The sequence below is a fragment of the Meleagris gallopavo genome, chromosome 1 (assembly GCF_905368555.1).
Source record: "Meleagris gallopavo chromosome 1, MGAL_WU_HG_1.1, whole genome shotgun sequence".
In the NCBI taxonomy this organism is placed as follows: domain Eukaryota; kingdom Metazoa; phylum Chordata; class Aves; order Galliformes; family Phasianidae; genus Meleagris; species Meleagris gallopavo.
Window position 1 is genome coordinate 171,692,907 of NC_139404.1, and position 21,312 is coordinate 171,714,218.

Genomic DNA, 21,312 nt, shown 5'->3' on the forward strand with positions numbered 1-21,312 from the left:
GCAATGGTAACACATAACAAATCCAAATTTTCTATATACACACAATATTATTTCTGTTACTCAAAGTATGCCTATAAAACTGAAATATGTACTAACTAACAATAAAAACTGCCTAGCTAGTACACCTTACTTAGCTTATGGTACATGCAGTAATAGGCATGTCTCATGCCAGCATCTTGCTCTGCTTGCTTCCCACTCTGACAATCACAGAGCTGCCTTCTGACAAGTCTTCCCAGCAGTGACAGGCTTGCCACACACATCAAAGGCATAAGTTTCTCTTTTTGTTTTGAAAAGCTTCTGTTCTCCTTTGCTGTCTCACAGATGGAGTACTGAAACAATCATTAAAATAAATACTATCAATACTCAATCTGTCACAAAAAAGTACATTACATCTATGAGTGAATGTAAGCTATGTAAGTGATGCAAGATTGGTTCCTCGGCTGCTCCTCTTACCGTGTTGGAGGCCCACGCACACGGTGTGAGTCCAGAAGTTAGGACTGATTTAAACCAGACATGGCTAACTCTGTTGTAGAACTGAAGCTCTGAATTTTCTTCTCTTTCTGCTGTGCAAATTTATTGGAAGTGGACAGGTGCTGTGCTGGAGAAGCTGATCAACAGAAGATCCCATCCTTATTGAAACGTTCTTTATTTTCTGTCAGCTGCTTTGACTTCTTTTTCTTCCTTGTAACATTTCAGTAACTTTATCAGAACGGTGTAGAAGTTCTCAATAATTGAACAGATGATAAAAATGAAGTGAATAGAGGCAAGTTTTGATAACAAGCATATATCACCAGATTGAGTGATTTTGATCTATTTTGTCAATAATAAATGTAAAGTCAGTAATTAAAAAAAAACATTTCTGCATTTTCTAATTTTTTCCTGGTCTCTAGGGTAAACAAGTCAGAGTTCTGATGTTTTAAATTCATCGAATCTGCATACATCAAATGTTTCTGAAGAGAGCTATAGGTAAATTTGATACGGGAATGTCACATTTTAGGATCACTGCTGCTGATGCATTCCATTGCAAGCATGGTCCTATCAATAATTTTTTTTCTTATTTCATTTTAATTTCCAGGAACAGAGAAGCTTCAGATGAATCCAGGCATTAATAATGATTATTTGATCATGGTTTTGGAATAATAAGAAGATATTTCCTGTCCATGTAAGTGGAGTGATGTTTCTAAAGAAAACCAAGAATGGAGTCATTTTGATCTCTGATGGGTGAAACTCACTGGAATGGAAACCAACATCTATGCAGCAAACCAAGGCTCGTCATGTTTTACATCTGCCAAGTGCCTGGGGACTCCAAAGGGAGCAAAGTATGAAGAATACCGAAGAAACATAGAAGAACAGAAAAGTCCATCTGAATTTCAGGATGTTTTACTGGAACCTGAGATGAGTTTGCTGTCTGTGTCATCCATATTAGACCACAATGAGACATCCTTGCAACCTGGTGGGACTACAGAGTGTGTTAGTGCCACCAATCAATCTGAAGCAGAGCAGCTCTGTGAAGAATTACTGTGTTCTGCAAGGCACAAGTCAAAGGAAGAAGCTTTAAACTTTACTTCACACACAGAATGGCCACTCCTTGCAAGAGAAAATCCATCTAAGAAACCAGAAAGGAGTCATGAGATCAGAGTCATAAAACACGAGCCAAGTGCTATCACATTTTCTGATTTTGAATTTTTGTCACGTGAAGCTAATACTAAACTCCATATTTCTGAGGCAGGAGAAGACGACTTTTCATTTGAAGAGGAAGAAGCAGATGGCAGAGGTGATGATGATCTGTTTACAGAACTGCCACTGTATGAGGCGTTTTTCAATGGCCTTCACAGAACGGATGTTTTCTCAAGAAAGCAAGCTAAATGTGAACTTACTGAGTATTCACACATCTGTCATTTAGAAGACTGTGATGATAATTCCAAAATGGAATTGAAGGACCATGACAAGGAGGAAAAACACACGGAGCTGGAGGTAATGGAACCTATTGTTTTGTTCCAAGTGTGTTTTAAATAAGTGGTATAATTTAAGCTTTGTCACAGGAGGAGAACTGATACAAATTGTTATACAGTGATAAGCAATTTTAATTACATAATTAAGAATATAAACGTATGGTAATATACAAAACATTAAAAATATAATGCTGGGCTTTTACCTTAGACAAATCAGTTTCATCAGACTGACCTCATTTCCATCAGACAGAACTTCAAACTTGAGTTTTCCATTTTATATTGTAATAGGAACATTGGCTCAGTTTCCCATGGTCCTAAATGATCATGTATTATGCTACATACAGCACATATTCCTAACTATTCTCTCAGTCTACTGCCTGTTCCAACAGGATAGAGCTTAAGATTACTGATAGAGCAGAGTATATTTCCTTATGCTAAATAATGACCTTTTTTAGAGTAGAGGAACTGTATCACTACTCTTCCCAACTTACAGCACTGCTTCTACTAAATAGGAACGTTTTCTTTTTCTTATTTGGTTACTATAATAAAATAAATAGAGTGATTTCTTTGTATCTTTAGTGGTGCACATCATTATAAACCAATGTCCAAAACAAAAACAAAGAAGATTTAGGACAAAATGGAAAACATTCTGTAAGAAGAATCATCCAGGTATAACCTTTCCTTTAAAAAAGACTGGAGTAAATTACTTGTGTCTTTTGGAACTGAAGGAATAGCAGCTTTCCAAGAGAATAACTGAGGCTTTCCTTCTGCTCCCAGCTGATGACAAACCAAATGCCTGGAGCTAACAATGTTTATCACTGTAGTTCAGTTCTAGTACAGAAATATGAAGTGATTCCAAACGCTGCGGAAAACAAACTCTTAAAATTCCAGTGTTCCTGAATTGGCAGCACAAATTAATGTTGAACCGCAGGTCAGTCATACCTTTCCTTCCTCTTCCTCCATACCTCTTCTCTTCCTCCTTCTTTTTGAAGTTATTTTCAATGTAGAAAATCTTTATGCCCTGAAAATTAGTCTGGAGCTCTTTTCTTTTAACCAGTGTCATTTATTTTTCTCTGTCTTCAGTTTATCTTCTTTACTTCTAGTGCTTACTAGAAGAGTTACAGAGAGTTGCTTCATTGATTTCTGATAAAAACAAACGAAGAAAGAAGAATTGGAACTAAAATGCCCAAGTTAACATCAAGATTACAGTATATAATGCTTAGTTACTTCTCTCCTTTAATATAAACTTTCTCCAGTTCGGGGTGAATAATTCTGACCTGAAATGAGTGAGAGATTTCTGGTTATATTTGACACTGATCCCAGTATAATCAGGAAACCCATCGGCTCACAGAGAAAGAAGCCAGATTTTCAGTTTTCTCAGCAGCTAATATTAGAAAACCAAGGCCCCAAAGTGGTTCCAAAGCAGTGCATCTTTTGATGCAACACTGACCCTGAAACATTCTCGTGACACATATCTTATTAAATAATTGGATTTTTCCGCCACCCTAAGCCAAGGCTTGCTTCCTCATTTATGCAGGGACAGTAATCCCAACATTGCCATTAATATAAATAAACATCAAAATGCATGCACAACATCCCTTGGATTCTGTTTACTGAAGGTCATCCCCATAGATAAAAGAGAAAGAACGGGTGCTGTTGTCATTTAGTTTACTTTATGTCTGTGCCATTAAATAAACTCAAGGATGCAGTTTGTAGTGCAAAATAATGGATTATAAATTGCCCGACAAGCGTTTGAAATTACCTAGTAAATCTCTGAGAATGTGTCAAAACATTTCAGAAACTGTACAGATGCAGTGATGCAGTCCTGGTTTTGATTTTCTTTTCCTATGTAAATAAGTATGTATCATCCTCAAAAAGCCTCCAAGAATTTTTTTAAAAAAGGATTATCTTGTCTCTAAAATTCTAGCAGCGGTCATGCATTAGTGCTCAGACTAAAACCCCCCCCCGTAACTTTGGTTTAAACCCATGCTCAGCAAATGTGTGTCATCACATTATTTATTTCTGCTATGTAGAGATGGGGCTGTTGGAGAAACGTCTTTCTGCAGGAAAGAAAATGAAATAAAGATGGCATGGGGTAAAAAAACATTGTCAAACGCAGCCATTGCTGCTAAGTCTCAGGCCTAAAAATAGTAAAACAAAACAAACAATAGTAAAACCTGCTTGGCTTTAGATCCATACTATCACCTTGGCCAATACCTAGTTGAATCCTTGCTGCTAGAGCTCACAGTAAAACAGTGATAACAATCGACCCTGCAGGGGCATTCCTAGGTAAATGCACTTGTCCCCAGTGCAGAGGGGTGCACTGCTGCATGTCTCCCATTTTGGGGTAAGCAGTGGGAAAGGCTGTGCCCTGCCGCAGCCAGAGAGCACGGTCCATTGCAGGCAGTGACAACGAGCAAGTTGGTGTCTGAATCTCCCATTATGCAGTTGCTACACACATTTGTGTGGCAATTCTTGTTTCATTCAAACTAGTAAGCAGAGAAAAATCTCAGAGTATGCTAAACAGTAAATAAGAACAATAAAGATAGAGAAAGTACAACTTACCCATGCTGCCAGTGCTGTTACATGGAGAAGAATCAGTGCTGAGAGCAATTCACACAATGGTGTTTATGAATAATGCTCTTTCTTTTTGTCCAAAGGCATATAGAATCTGTCCGTTCTGCATGGCACAAGACAAATGACATTTATGTTCAGTTTATGAATGCACTGGGGTCTCCATGTCTCCACCCTTAGACCAGTTCCATGTATACTTCCTGTGTTTTCTCATCAGATTTGGCAGCTGCTCCTTTTAGGCCTGAGAACTATAATCGGTGGCATATTTCATGCCCAAATAGACTTCTTAAGTGAAAAGTAACATTTATTTCAAGTGGGGGAGCAAAATTTTGAAGGTTTAAAAACAAGTCGACTGTGAGTACACATTTGTGTTATTTCTCGTTTTTGTCTGGTGATTTAGGTAAGATCACTCTTAGCACAGCACTGTAGGAATTCTGACTTTCTCTCTGTTTTGAATGGTAACTTACTGACATCTCTCATGTCCTGATATTATTCGTGATCACTGTGTTTAGTTCTATGAGGATTTTTTCTCAGCAACTGTGATGACCTGAGCCATTCTTCCTTGATGGCTATTCTTCAAGCCTTTACATACACTTTTCCATGTAACCAGCTCAATGGGCAGCGACAATAAAATACATAGAAGCTTCTCAAGCATAGCATTTAGGCTGCCATTTCTTCTGGCTGTACCAAGCAGGGCCCAGCTGATAACCACATTTAAGCAGGAACTACTGTGTAACTTCATCAGTGATCTTACCCTATTCCCACATCATCTCAAAACAACATGTGTTAATTTTGGGATAAGCATTTCCTTCAAGACAAAATTGAAGATATTTAACTGGTTGGCTAAAAGAAAAAGGATTATGAGATCATACCCTTAACAAAGTAAATTATTACAGATTTTCCGTCTTCTCAGGGATCATAAATCCTGCTACGGTTGGCTGCTGCAGAGATGCGAGATTTGTCTTATAAACGTGGTAGAAAGCTTGAAACCCTCTCTGGATCAGTTTCAAAGCATCTCTTCAGTTTCAAAGCATCAGTTTCAAAGCATCTACATTAGCTGTCGTAACAGCCAAACACAGGTTTCTGTCTCTGCTGACATTCCTTTGGCTGCCTATGGGAGTCATCACAGTTTCCTCTATTGCACCAGAGAGAGAAGCCAGAAAGCCCAAGCGCTGGAAAGGAGCACCTGGAGCTAACCATGAGGATTTGCTAGGAGCTCCAGCAAGCCCAGTCGGGCATCTCTCACCACTAGACATTCAGGGTTCTCCAAATGAGTCCTCCTCCTGGCGACTGGTTGTGAGTGGTGTTCCCCAGGGGTCGGTGCTGGGGCCCATCCTCTTCTATATCTTTATAGATGACCTGGATAAGGGCATCGAGTGCACCCACAGTAAATTCGCAGATGACACCAAGTTGGCTGGAAGTGTGGATCTGCCTGGGGGTAGCGAGGCCATACAGAGGGATCTGGACAGGCTGGAGAGCTGGGCTGAAGCCAATGGAATGAGGTTCAACAAGGCCAAATGCCGGGTCCTGCACTTTGACTACAACAACCCCAGGCGATGCTACAGGCTTGGGCGGTGTGGCTGGAAGACTGCGTAGAGGAAATGGACCTGGGGGTATTGATTGATGCTCGGCTGAACATGGGCCGACAGTGTGCCCAGGTGGCCAAGAAGGCCAATGGCATCCTGGGTTGCATCAGGAATGGTGTTGCCAGCAGGAGCAGAGAGGTGATTGTTCCCCTGTACTCAGCACTAGTTAGGCTGCACCTCAAGTACTGTGTCCAGTTTTGGGCCCCTTACTGCAAGAAAGACATTGAGGCCCTGGAACGTGTTCAAAGGAGGGCAACAAAGCTGGTGAGGGGTCTGGAACACAGGGCATATGAGGAGAGGCTGAAGGAGCTGGGATTGTTCAGCCTGGAGAAGAGGAGGCTCAGGGGAGACCTCATGCTCTCTATAACTACCTGAAGGGAGGTTGTAGTGAGCTGGGGGTCGGCCTCTTCTCTTGTGTAATTAGGGATAGGACCAGAGGGAATGGTTTCAAGCTACGGCAGGGGAGATTCAAGCTGGACATTAGGAAATACTACTTTTCAGAAAGGGTGGTCAGGCACTGGAATGGACTGCCCAGGGAGGTGGTGGAGTCACCGACCCTAGGGGTGTTCAAGGAAAGGCTGGATGTTGTGCTGAGGGACATGGTTTAGTGGGAGTTATTGGTAATAGGTGAACAGTTGGACTGGATGATCTTTTGGGTCTTTTCCAACCTTGGTGATTCTATGATTCTATGATTCCTTTTGAGGCTGCTTCTTGATGGAATAAGGTCACTTCAGAGACGTATCTGGGGAAGATGGGGTATCAACTGATGGGAAGTGCTGTCTGTTTGGATTCAGTTGCTTCCCAGGATGATGTTTGTCCATTTTTGTCTACAAATGGATTTGTGACAGGAAGATGGATGATCTGTCCTTTCAGTTTCTCTTCCCTTGATGATTCACTTATTTTCATTAATTTGCTTGTTCCGTCCTTGTACTACAATTAGGTAAATTTTACCCTCATTATACAGTCATTAACTGAATGACAAGTTTGACAATCACTGTATAAGCTTAGACCACAAGAGTTCAGATTCATATTCAGGCTGGAATAATTTGATGACCTGTAATGTGGGAGTTTACATGCTATCTGTCTGACATTTTGTCTAATTCTGGCCCATGTTGTCATTCTCAATTTCACAAATGCCAGAAATTAACCAAAGAGAAAACAAGACAAGAAGATAAATAGATACAGACATGTAAGAGGAGATAAATCCTCAAGAATTTATCCAAAGCCACAGTTTTTGAAATTAATTAGCTTGTAAGTGTTTTAATCTAGTAATGATATCCAGTGAGAAAGGAATTAGAACATTGTAAGTCTTTGACAATGAATTTACTTCATTCAAATTAGATTGAGATAATTAAATTTAAGTGATCAAACCAAAGCAGCAGTCAAGCCTACAATTTACAATCAGTAATGGACCTGCCAAAGTAAGGTTGCATGTGGATGACTTAAGTTCTGCTGAATCCTTATGCCTCACGCATTTCTGCTCAGTGACTTGTTTGGCCACTCTGAAGTACTTTTCTGAGAGGTACTTTCCTGTTTTCATTAATGAGGCTCAGGAACATTGGTGGAATTTAAGGTATCTTAAAATCGTGCTGCAATAGTCTCTTCTTTAATTCAGTTGTACAAGAGCAAAAAAAAAAAAAAAAAACAAAACTACTGAAGAACATAGTAGAGTAAAGCACAAATTCCTTGTCCCATTCCTCCCATACTTTGGAGGTTTGTTCTTCTTTTTACCCTATCAAACTGAAACTCCAAAACTAGAGGAGGAGAATGGTCACAAACTTGTGATGACTCTTACCATTTATCTCCCTTTTGTTCATCTTATGCAGACATGGGACATCCACCCAGGTAAGAAAGCCGCATGCCAAATTAACAATGACCAGGGAAAACGGAGAGCAGGTTAAGGGGAAGAAAATGAGAATTGACTTGTTGTGATAGTACTAATGTATCTCTGTACAGTCACATTTCCTTTGTGTGCTTGGGAGATTTGGGCTTCCTGCATTCTCTAGAGCAGATAGGCAGAAGTGTTGTTTGTTGAACCTGCAAAGTTTCTATCATTTATGCTTGTTTTCTGCTTGCGTTGGGAGGGAGTTGGAGAAATGCTGATTATTTTAGCAATGATGCATTATTATTATCTGTCAGTAAATAAACAGAATCATCTCTTAATTATAGTGTCAGGTAAGTGCTAGCTTAGAAGGAGTCTCTGCTTATTTATTTAAAAGAAGGAGTCTATTAATTTCACAAATTTGAGGTACTAATGACAAACACAGCATTTGTACAAAGTATGTTTCTCTCTAATCCCACTATTCTTAATAATGTAACAATTTTCCAGTATGACAGGACATTTCTTTTGTCTTACTTTTTATTACAATTGGAGACAGATGTAAGTTTGAACGTACATCTTACTAATGTGGAAATAAGTGTGTGGCTATTTCTATTACAAAATTATAGGAATCTTGGAACGAAATTTTGGGAATTCCTGCTTTTGCCTGTTCATAAGTATTTATGCATGCTTTATATTCATCTTTAAAACTTCAGGATAACAAATAGTTAACAAAAATGATTTTATACTAAAGGAAAAAATAATTACGAAATACACCTGAGGTGGTTTTTTCCAGATTGTCAATCCTTTATTTGCTGTGTGTTGAAGTACTCCTTAACCATGCAGCCACCTCAGGAAAACAGCTCATCAGAAAACATCAAGAGGATTTACTTACTGTTGTACTAAGCTCATAAAGTAAAAGAGGTGTATCAGCATTCTCCTTTACAAATATTTGAAAATATCTGGAATCTGTGCAATGTGTGACCATCTGAGTGTCCCATCTGTGTCCACAGCAGTAGAACAAAAGTCAACAGAAAATCAGCTCTATCTAAGTCAGGGTATGGGTGATCAACATTCCTCTGCCAGAGTATGGGGACAGGCGCTCTGAGAGTTGCAGACTGGGTCTCAGGTGGGAGGAACCAAAGGAAACATGCACAAATCTGTTCTTCTATGTACCACTGAAATTTAGATGTTCCTTCAAAATGCAGATGGAGATTCTAGATAAACCTTGGGATGGGCAGTAAGCAGAACAACTTACAAAAGTGGAAACTTGCATAAAAGTTGAGGGAATGGGTTGGTTTTCATTTTCAAGCACTTTTGGCAGATAGGTGAGGGTTTTGAGAAGTTGTGAAGTCTAGAATAAAAATGCACTATAGGAAAAAAAAAAAAAAAAAAAAAGCATAGCCAAATAACCATCTTTGAAAATTTCATGTCCAAATATGGGAAAGTTCTTGAGCAGGAGTAAGAAAAGTGAATTATAAATTTCCTCACACTCAAAAATGTTTGGGAACTTCCAAAGCCTAGATAACATACACCTGGTTAATAAAATCAGCAATATTCTAGTGATATACCATCTCTGTGTGAAATGCCAATTAAATACTTGTTGTTGCAAAAGACCTATGTCCTGGGTACTGCTTTGGGAACACAGACTCCATTGTATATTTCCCCATGCCCAGAGATCTATCAGCATTTTGGTATTGCCACATATTCAGCTATTACATAGCCAGCTATCTATACTAACACTGAGGTGCAGACTTGAAACAAGTTCAGAGGAACTTAAAAAAAAAAATTAAAATGCAGTGGATTTCATAGAATTTTTAGGGTGATGGATCTGAGATTTCATTTTATGACATATTTGGCCTATGGAAATCAGTTATTTTCCATAGGAGAGAATGTCTTCATTCTCAAGATATTACTTAACAATCATTCCAACTATTGAATATTTTAAATTGCAATAAAAATGGAAATAGACTGTTCCTACCTATCCAAGATTCCTGGACAATGAGTGCATCATCAAAAAAGTTTTGCCTAGTTTTGAATTATGTTGGAACTAAGACTTTGCAATCCAGCCCCAAGGACACCTCATCTGAATCCATTTGAAATCCAGAAATAAAAAGGACACGACATTGTGGCTATTTTCTGCTTTTGAATCATTTTTCTTCCAGAAACTACCTTCAGTGAAATCTCATTAAACGTTTGGACTGTATTACTCACCTCTCTCTACAGAGAGATTCTGCAGTATCTAAAATTCTCATTTAGACTTTTAATGCAGCATTTCAGAAATTGAGTCTGGAATAAGAAATGGTAGATGTGACACTAAGAGAGGTGGTTTATTGATGGGACTCTATAGGTCAAGTTGATGATCCTGAAGGTCTTTTCCAGCTTAACTGAGTCTGTGATTCTTTGTTCAGAGCCGAAGATTGAACAGCTTATATATGCTGAGTATTCAGAGAAAAGTTGTCTGGCCTTAGTCTGATCTTTGTAATGATGTATTCAGTACTGTGCTATATAATCTACTATAAATTTTGCAGTATTTATTTATTATTCCTATTTCAACTGTATAATGGAGAAATTTAAGTGATTGTAATGAGGATTCCACAGAAGCCCTTGCAGTTTGCTTAGGGACTGACTGACTTGGAAAACAATGTCAAAAGAACTCCTCAACTTGGCAAGTAGTAACAGAATATCATAGAATCATAGAATTGCTCAGGTTGGAAAAGACCTTAAAGATCGACTCTAACCACAACCTAACCATACTACCCTAACAACCCTCTGCTAAATCATGTCCCTGAGCACCACACCCAAATGGATTTTAAACACATCCAGGAATGGTGACTCAACCACCTCCCTGGGCAGCCTATTCCAGTGCTTAACAACCCTTTCTGTAAAGAAGTGTTTCCAAATATCCAACCTAAACTTACCCTGGCACAACTTGAGGCCATTTCCCCTCATCCTATCACCTGTCACCAGTGAGAAGAGACCAGCCCCGCTCTCGCTGTAAGCACCTTTCAGATACTGGAAGAGAGCAATAAGGTCTTCCCTCAGCCTCCTTTTCCCCAGACTGAACAGCCCCAGTTCCTTCAGTCTCTCCTCATAGGACATATTCTCCAAGCCCTTCACAAGCCTTATTGTCCTTCTCTGGACCTGCTCCAGCACCTCCATGTCCTTTCTGTACTGAGGTGCCCAAAGCTGAACACAGTACTCAAGATGAGGCTTCACCAGTGCCGAGTACAGGGGCAGGATGACTTCCCTAGTCCTGCTCACCACACCATTCCTGATACAAGCCAGGGTGCCACTGGCCTTCTTGGCTACCTGGGCACACTGCTGGCTCATATTCAGCCAACTGTCCATCAGTGCACCAAGGTCCCTTTCCATCAGGCAGCTTTCCAGCCGCTCCTCCCCAAGCCTGTAGGGATAGGGAATATAAAACTGTGACTTGTATTTATATTGTATTTATATCATTCTGTAATACATACAGCATACGCAGAGACCAATAACAAAGTATGTAAGGCCAATAACTAGAAGAAAGAATAAACAGACCAGCCCAGATAGTAATATGAAGTTAGCAACAAGATGTTTTTTATGAACAACATGCCTGGCCAAGGTCAGTGCCTGCCTGTCCTGAGTATGCAGCTAAGCAACCAGACTGAGAGCTCACTCAAGCTGTATTTCTATCTGCTGTGTGATCTTGATTTACTAAAATAATACAAGTGACCGGTACATTAGATACGTGGAAGAAGATTGCTTTCAAAAGGTAAAAGATGATTAAACAAAAACGAACAAACAATAAAGATTCCCTCTAGAATACAAAAATATTCCATAGACCATATTTATTTGAAATTCTATTATGTAACTCTCACACAATTTATTTATAAATGTGTGATCTCTACTGCACAGAACACAAAATGGAGGCTTTCAGGATTTATCTGAGCCTTGCAAGGATTCAACAGTTTTATTTTTATCTTCAGGGATAAATAATCCCAGTGAGGAAAAGAGAAAAATGGCTAAAATAGAGAAATGGATTTAAAAGCCCCAATGGGAAACTCCCAGTGTTCCAAACATGCAGGTCCAGACTCCATTGTTTGTGAAGTAATGGCAGAAGGGTGTTATACGGGTCCAAAAAATGCTTTTCACAGAATCACAGAATTCCAAGGGTTGGAAGGGACCTCTGGAGCTCATCGAGTCCAACCCCCTTGTCTTCCTTTCCCCACACTGAAGAGACACAGATTGCTCAGCCTTTCCTCATACAGGAGATGCTCCAAGCTCTTCATTATTTTTGTGGCCCTCTGCTGGACTCCTTCTAGGAGATCCCAGTCTTTTTTGAACTGGGTAGCCCAGAACTGGACACAATATTCTAAATGTGGCCTCACTAAGGCACACCAAACTTTTCAGAGATGACAAAGCTTCCATGTTGCATATAAATGACAGAAAGCAAACTCTAAAACTGACATTTCAAGGATCTTATTTTTTAAATAATTTATCACGAATAGAAACAATAATAATAGAAAATTCTACAATAGTAAGAATTGCTATAAGTTGGAATGTGTATATTTTTACAGTTTTTATCTCAGATCACCTTCTCTTCTGTGCAGAGCTTCCACTTTGTGTAAAGTTCTTAGGATGAGTTTCAGTTGCATTAAATGGAAGGCAGACATCTAACACCAAGAAAAATCAGCTGGACCTTCTGATGTTGTCCATCAAGTGCAACTTTTCTTATTTGAAAGTTATGTTCAAATGCTTGCACATGCTACAGAGTGGTCACACAAGCAGCCCAGACCACTTAGCACTTAATTCCAATGCAAATTAAAATGTGTGTGTGATTACAGCAAGTATGAGGATGAAAATGGAACAAAATTAAGAAGGAAGATGTAGTTGATGCACCAAAGAAAATAAAATTGACACTAAAGACCCAAAAGAATATCCTAGGTGTAGTAGGGCAAATAAAAGCATTTTATATTACAAAGGAAGTAATTATTTCTAAAATTGAGCTTACTCTGCCTTAGAATAAAACTCCCCACAGATTCTCAGCTCTCTGTGACAGTGAATGACTACTGCACAGGAGCCTCCAATAGTGTGCTAGGTGGGCTGTAAAGGAACTTGGACAGCTTCACTGGCAAATAAAGGTATTTTCCCCAGAGGAATATTGTCGAAATTAAGCTATCTTTAAAAATTAATTCTGACAAATATCAAATTTTACAATCGGATGCATCTTAAAATTGAAACTGTGATCCTTCCAACTAATATCCTGGCACTCTGGGGTACAGCATGAGTGCTAACACAGCACATAAAGACTCCGCAAGGAGAAACCTGCAGATTTCACAGTTCTACATTACTCTGCTTTTTGATAGGAAAATTTTGCTTGGTATTGCTATTGTGAAGTCTCCTGAATTTAAAAATACACTGTTTAAAACTGTTTGAAGTACATAATTGGAGAAACTAGCTGAAATTCTAGCCACCTCAAATAAAGTTGGAACTTCCTTGTTTTCATTTATCTGCCAGTTATGTTAGCAGTATTTCCGTTAATGCAGTTGATGGGATTTACTTTGCTAAAATCTTTCATACGGATGAAGTACATGTGAATACAAAATACCACTGCTGATGATCACTCCATGGAAAGTTTTCTTACCTCTTCCTTTGTAATTCTCATAGTAATTTCAAACCATAGCATTGCTTTTCTTTTCTTTTTTAATAGCTATTACTTTTCCAAATATAAATAAAGCTTACCACATATTTTAACAATGACAGACAAAATTATTGAATGGTTTTGGCTGTGGTATCATAGAATCATAGAATGGCCTGGGTTGAAAAGGACCACAACGATCATCCAGTTTCAACCCCCTGCTATGTGCAGGGTCGCCAACCACCAGACCAGGCTGCCCAGAGCCACATCCAGCCTGGCCTTGAATGCCTCCAGGGATGGGGCATCCACAACCTCCATGGGCAACCTATGTCACCACCCTCTGTGTGAAAAACTTCCTCCTAATATCTAACTTAAACCTCCCCTGTCTTAGTTTAAGTACTTCACAAAGAGCCAAGCGAGTGCAGATTACATGGAAATTGCTCAAAATATAATGAATATTAGAACTGGAAGCAGTGGTGAGTAGGCTAAGCCTATGCTTGATAATGCAAACTCTGAGTTGGGTTCTTATGGCTTCACCTGTCTCAGAACACCTCTATTGCTTTTGTGTCTTGAAGATTTTGCCAAATTCCCTTAGGTTTGTAGAAGTAGTTGCTACTGATGCCTCTTCTTAACTTGTTCAGCTAACAAGAGCAGTTGCTGTTTAGTGACCTTCATGCTCTTTAAAAGAAGACTGAAAAGCCTGTTAGATTTTTTGAGCCCTGAGCAACATTCTCCAACCTTTGTGCTACGCAAAAATATTTATATGGTATAACCAATATGTTTACATCCTTTGGGGATACATGATTTCTTTTCCTCTAAGAACTATGCCTATGGCAATTAAATGAAAATTTAGATCAAATTGATTTTTGTAAAGTTTTATGGTTTTTAACTGATATCTTTTTCCCAGATAAAAAGGGCATGCTAAAATCAATAATCACTATTCTGTTTCTCAGTTTATGATTTAAAGCAGTAAGTCTCCATAAAGTAGTAGTCCATGAGGAGCAAAATGTGCAAGTCAGCATTCTGCAGTAATAATACAACATTACCTCATGCTTCAGTGTAATCTTTTAATTCTAGCAACTGTTTACAAATATGAATAGTGAAGTTTCTGAAAGCTATTTTGAACACTTAAACTGTATGTACATCTGTGTTTTTGATTTCTGAAAGAAGACATGTAGTTAGAATTTTGAAAGCTTTCAGCAGATAACTATTAAAATATAAGAAAAAAATATATATAAACTAATAAGGAATAAAAGAATATTTATGTGAAGACATATGACTGTTCTTCTGCATTAGACGATGATCTTAACTTCAGCATTTAAAGTCCACCTCGTTCTTTCATCTTATTTTTGCATACACCAAGGGGTATTCTTGTCATCTAGAGGAAAGAGCATAAAACTACAGTAAAATATTATCATAGCAGCACTCCCGATGTTGTGGTTTTTCACATAGGAACATATATTTCAGATCAACAAATTGCAAAAGACCAAACCAACAAAAAAGAAAAACTAGAAACACAGAGAGATGACTTGCAAGAAATGTCATTGGTGTGCAAGGACTATATAAGACTATCTGTAAGGCAGTGTCTCTCCAGGTTGAAAGGTTTATCTAATTCAGAGATGGAAAGGTGAAACCTGGGTGTCTTAGTTTCAGCTGGGATGGATTTTTTCTTCAGAGTTGCTGGTGTGATGCCACATTTTGGTTCTAGGAGAAAAACAATGTTAATAACACAGTGATGTTTATAGTTGCTGTTAAGCAGTGTTGTACAGAGCCAAGGCCATTTTCAGCGAAGGGCCCAAGGAGCTGGGAGAGAACTGAATAAGGAAAGCTGACTTACACTGGCAAAAGGGATATTCCATACCATATGACATTGTGTGGAAGGAGTTTTGAAGGGGGTGGGAATTCATCTGGCTCTCTTCCACTGTTGGGGGCATTGATCAGGGGATGGTAAGCAATTGCTTGTGCATCACTTGTTATATACATTCATATATATTTATAGTCATAACTGTTATCCGTTTCCTTTTCTGTATCTTAGTAAATAGTTTTATCTCAACCCATGAGTTCTACTTTTTTTTTTTCTTTTTTTTTTTTTCCCCAATTCTCTGCCACATCCTACCGGGAAGGGGGGGAGTAAGCCAACGACTTAGTAATGCTTAGGCACCTGCCAGGTTAAACCATAACACTAGGCAGTTAATTTGCATTTAAAACTTAGATATTTAAGTAACTGATCATCAATAGAGTCTGTTAGGCCTGTTGTTCTCACAGTTTCATTTCCTTCCCAGATAAACTGGGGATGTGGGTGGAGGACAAGAAGGAGTAGGACAAGGAAGAGTAGGAGTGGAAATGTTGCACATCTCAACAGAATTTGGGCACAAGCAACATATTATCCAGATGTAAGTGCTAGGGAATGTATCCAGTTTCCACATTATAGAATAAAAGCAATCAGTCACATCAAGCACATGAAGTCCTTATACAGTCAGAGGAAAAGACACCGGTGTCTTTGAAGACCTCCAGAGGCAGATCCCATCTGACTAAGTGCAGGCATTTAAAAGACATCAACAATGAAACAAAAAATGTACCTCTTTACTTCTCTCACTCACTTCTGAAGATTTACACGTGATTTATTTGTTGCTGTGATTAGTGTCTTTATGTCATTTTGGCAAGCTTCTTGTAATTGAAATGCTGCAATACAGGAGCCATCTCAAAAAATACATATATACAAAACATTAAAACAAAACAACATAAATGTACCTTTGATAAACCAGGAAGGTTGACACGGGATGCAACACAACTGTCCAGGAGGGGCAAGAATATACTTGGCAGCAAGCTGGCTGAGCTTATCACCAGGGCTTTAAATGAGAGCTGTTGAGGAAGGGAGTGTACTGCTGAGTGACAGAGAGCCAGAAAACAGTCACTTTAGGAAGCAGTGGGGGAAGACCCACTGCTTTGTCCTGGACATTTGTGGGAGGGTTCCACTAGGAACGTAATGCATCCAAAAGCCCAGCTGAAGTGCCTCTACCAATGCACACGATGTGGAAATAAGCAGGAGGAGCTGGAAACCACGGTGCACTTGGAAAACTGTGATCTTGTTGCTATCACGTAAATATGGTGGGATGATTCATATAACTGGAATACCACCATTGAGGGCTATAAGGTTTTTAGAAGGGATAGGCAAGGAAGCAGGGGTGGGAGAGTTGGCCTCTATGTTAAAAAGTGGATAGACTGCGAGGAGCTCCCTCTGAGAAACAGTCGGGAACAGGAAGAGAGCCTGTGGGTTAACATTAGGGACTGGATCCATAAAGGGCAGCTGCTGGTCAGGGTCTGCTATAGGCTGCCTGATCAAAGGAAGCCTGTTCGTGAGGCCTTCTTGATTCAGCTGCAAGAAGTGTCATGCTCACAGACCCTCATCTTGATTGGAGATTTCAACCACTCAGATATCTGCTGGGAAAAAAACACAGTAAGCTATTTTAAACCTTATTTTAATTTATTTTATGTGACTCTTCTTAATCCAACACTCTTTTCCCTGGCTGGCATTTCAGAAGGAACTGACCACATCCATGTCTTGATTCTTGGCCATAAGAGATTAATTTGTAATGAATTTCACTGAATTAATTGAGGTTCTGCAAGAGCAGCTGCACAGGACAAAATGGTAGGTCTTCTTAACCTGCCTCTTTCCACCTTATAAGACAGAAAATAACAGCATGTGGGAGGTGATTGCAGCGAGAGCAGGGCTGGTCTCTTCTCACTGGTGACAGGTGATAGGATGAGGGGAAATGGCCTCAAGTTGCGCCAGGATAAGTTTAGGTTGGATATCAGGAAACACTTCTTTACAGAAAGGGTTGTTAAGTACTGGAATAGGCTGCCCAGGGAGGTGGTTGAGTCACCATCCCTGGATGTGTTTAAAAACCATTTGGATGTGGTGCTCAGGGACATGAGTTAGTGGAGGGTTGTTAGAGTTAGGGTGGTATGGTTAGGTTGTGATTGGACTCAATGATCTTCAAGGTCTTTTCCAACCTGAGCAATTCTATGATTCTGTGAGTAAAACAAATCCCTTAATGACATAAAACAAGAACTGAACAGCACAGTGTATATATATATATATATTTTCTGTTTCTTGATCAGGGAGTAATTGCCCTTTGTTAAGGAAAAAATGCCATTAATAAAATCAATTGTCTTAGAATAGGAAGTGAAAATGTATTGTCCTCCTGTTTCTACAGAATGAATCCAATCAATCCAAGGTGATCACCAAGGTTATCTCAGAAAAGTAAAGAATTACTCCCAAGTGTTTTTCAGATTTAACAGTAGTATTCCACAGTACTAATGAATCCTGGTTTCCTGTAGCCTTCTGACTCGCCATCCGTTCTCCATCTCTCAGTGTTTTTCCACCACCATTCTATTTTCTCCACACGTGGCCACATCTCCTCTATTTCCCTTTGCCCAGGATGTCTCCAGGCCCACTGTGTTTCTGACAAGAGACAGTGTATGATCAGGAAGTAGCTGTTTTTCCACTGCCTGGCCAGTCAGCACTCCTACACTCACCAGCAGCTGCTCAGAAGTGCTTTGGGTTGATACCTCCTCATCTTCAGCTTATAGCAGGCAGTCACTTGAGTCTCTTTTGTCTATCCAGGCAGAAAATGTGATTAAATTTTGAGTTTGATTTTTCTGATATTTCTTCCCATCTTTCAAACTGACTTGAAACTATCTATGAATATATATATGAAACAATATATGAACATTTCTATTCAAAAGCAGTGAGTGGAATTCTTAAGCAGTTGAACGAGCACCAAGAACGAATGGTGTGACTCTGTCCTCTTATGACATCAGGTAAAAAAATAAATCAAAAACAAATAATTAAAGTATAATTATTTTAAATGTAAGGGTGAGTATAATATGATGGAAGAAACTCTAAGGAAAAATATATTTAGCATTTTAATTAAATCTATAAATTCCAATAATGAACACTTAGGAAAGAGTCATTAGAAAAAGCAAAAGAAACTAGCCTGCAAACGTTTTTTTTGCAAGTCTGCAAAAAAAAAAAAATAATAATAATAATTAAAGGAACAGATTTATGAAAGCCATTTAAAAATATTTTGACTGAGCTCCAGTATGTTTGAGTTTTATTTACAATGGAAGAATATAAATTGGGGGTTTATTTATTATCATCTGTGTTGAGCCAAATGACAAAAGATCACAATTAAAATAAAAATCCCCTAACAGTAGGAGCTGTACTGTAACATTTTTAGGCTTTGCAGCCTTGATTCTCTGTTCTGTCAAATTCTCCTCATTGCCATTTGTGTCATGGTGCCAGGGTGGGAGGCTGAGCCTCCAAATCTGGATCTGAAGCTTTGCCAGGCTTCACTGCTGTTAACTGAAGGAATTGTGATTATGACCTGACTTTGGCTTCCAGAATCCAGGATTTCTGTTCTTCTTGAGCTTCCTCCTCATCTCCTTTCTATGCATGCCCCCAAATATAAAAGACTTCGAAGAAGAAATTTTTTTGTATCACCAGATCAAAAAATGAGACACTCCAGTCTGCCCGGCTCATTTTAATATGCAAAACCAAATAAGCAAATCTTAAGTCCTTTTGAAAAGGCTCTATTTAGTCACTCATTTCTTGATCTATAGCGAAACTTGGGAGTCTGATTAATTTCTTACCTCACTTGAAGTATAGCTCTGTCTTGCCACTAGCAAAAGAAAGTAACTGTACTAAGGTAACCTGCACCAAATCAAATGGTTCAAGCAAGCTTCTGATGTCAAATGGAGCACTGTTCCTCTGCCAGCCAGTGTTGCCTAGATATTAGAATTTGGACAAATTTTATATGTATGATTATCTGAAATTATTCATTTAGATGTTGCTATTCATAAAAGAGCATTGAAACCAAGGCACTACAGTCAAATCTCTGATTCAACATAATTTTCTGAAGTTGAGCAAAGTCAGTCACAACTGCATCACTGTTATTCTGCCCTCATGAGGCCCCATCTGGAGTACTGTGTCCAGGCCTGGGGTCTACAGCACAAGAGGGATGCAGAGCTACCGGTGTGGGTCTGGAGGAGGACCGGGAGTATAATCAGAGGGTGGAGCACCTGTCCTACAGCGACAGGCTGAGGGAGCTGGGCTTATTGAGACTGCAGAGAAGGATCCCAGGAGATCTCACTGCCACCTTCCAGTACTTGAGCTTATAAACAGGAAGGAGTTTGATTTTTTACGTGGTCTGATAGTGACTGGACAAGGGACGATAGTTTTAAACTAACATAGAGGAAATCTAGGTTAGATGTCAGGAGGAAATTCTTGACTCAGAGGGTGGTGAGGCCCTGGCACAGGCTGCCCGGAGAGGCTGTGGATACCCCATCCCTGCAGGTTCTCAAGGCCATCATGGATGGGATCCTGGGCACTCTGATCTGGTGGGTAGCAATCCTGCCCACGGCAGAGGGTTGGAGCTTGATCATCTTTAATGTCCTTCCCAACCTGTCTTTCTTTGATTTTATGATTACATGATTCTAATGTCTTATTTACAGCAGAAGTGTGGATTGCCTGTGAACAGACTATTCAGAAATGTATAGAACGTATAGCTGTTACATGCTGTTACCCATTTTTAGTGCTCTCATGGCAGGAACAAGCTTTGGACATAGATGGACCTTAGCACCAGCACATACACTGCAGAAACACTTCTGAAGATCATTATTTCGATTAAGTCTCATCTAATCCTGCTGGGATGTTGAGGAAAGGCATCAGCAATAGCTCCGCTGAACTCCGTATGAAGCAGGTCTTAGTCGGGAAACTGAGGCACAGCTCTATGGAAGAGCCACGTTACGGAGGAGCTTTTTGACCTTCCGTATCACGACCAGGGAGGCAGGAGGCTGCTGGCAGGGTGAGGCGCGGGCAGCCTGACAAGCCGTCCCGGCTCCTCGCAGCCCCGAGGACAGAGGGGCGGGAGCCCGGCTGCGGCGCTCAGCATCGCCCCCTGCAGTCGCAGCTCAGCACTGCCTGCATCCCAAACCTTATGTGCCTCAGGGCGGCAACGGCTGCTGGGGAGGGGCAGGTAGAGGGCACCGTCTCTCTCTAGGCCCACGGACGAGGGCCGGCCAGCTCCTGGCACACAGCGAAAGTCCCTCGCAGGGCCAAGCTCTTCTCCCGCCGCCGCGAGAGCGCGCTTCCCGCCCGGGACGTCAGGGCGCGCTCGCGGACCGCCTTCGCCCACCGCTGTTGCCGCCGCCCGGCAGGTGGCGCTGCCGCCCCGCGAGCCGACTGCCGCCACCACCCCCCGGACACGTCACGGCAACGCGTGCGCGCAGCGGCAGGGGCGGGGAGCGGAACAAGAGGAAGCGGGTGGCGCTGCGCGCGCAGTTCGGGGCGCTGGTCGAGGCGGGTCCGCGTCCGGCCCTCTCATTCCTCCCTTCCCCTCCCCCCTCTACCCTTCTCCGAGAGCGCGAGCTTCTGGAAAGGGCGGGTTCTGGCTGCGCGCGAGCGGCGGCCATTGTTGGCGGGGAGGGCGGGAAGCCTCTCAGCGGGGTGCGCGGCGCGCGGCCCCTCAGCTGGCCCGCGGCGCCATTTTGCCTTCATGCAGCCTCTGTCGGGGCCGTCCGCGCCTCTCTGCCGCGGGCGGCCGGGCGGGCGGCAGCGGCGTTGCCAGCATGGCGGCTGGGTGGGGGGGGGCTGACCGCCTGCCTCACGGCCCGCCTGTGCACAGCGCTCGAGTAGGGCGGCGGGGCGGTCTCTGAGCCCTCCCGCCTCGCTGCCCTCAGCCCCGCTTAGTCAGGGGG

At 40.9% G+C, this 21,312-nt stretch overlaps 1 protein-coding gene across 2 annotated transcripts in view; it reads left to right on the forward strand.

Moving 5' to 3' along the window:
* Nucleotides 1–21,312, forward strand: part of STARD13 (StAR related lipid transfer domain containing 13) — a 297,319-nt gene that overhangs the window by 45,911 nt on the left and 230,096 nt on the right. For both annotated transcript variants that reach the window (XM_085216035.1, XM_085216036.1), the window contains exon 2: nt 1,076–1,974. In XM_085216035.1, coding sequence (XP_085072161.1) covers nt 1,237–1,974 — 738 coding nt within the window. In that variant the 5' untranslated portion in view covers nt 1,076–1,236. The remainder of the gene's footprint in view (nt 1–1,075; nt 1,975–21,312) is intronic.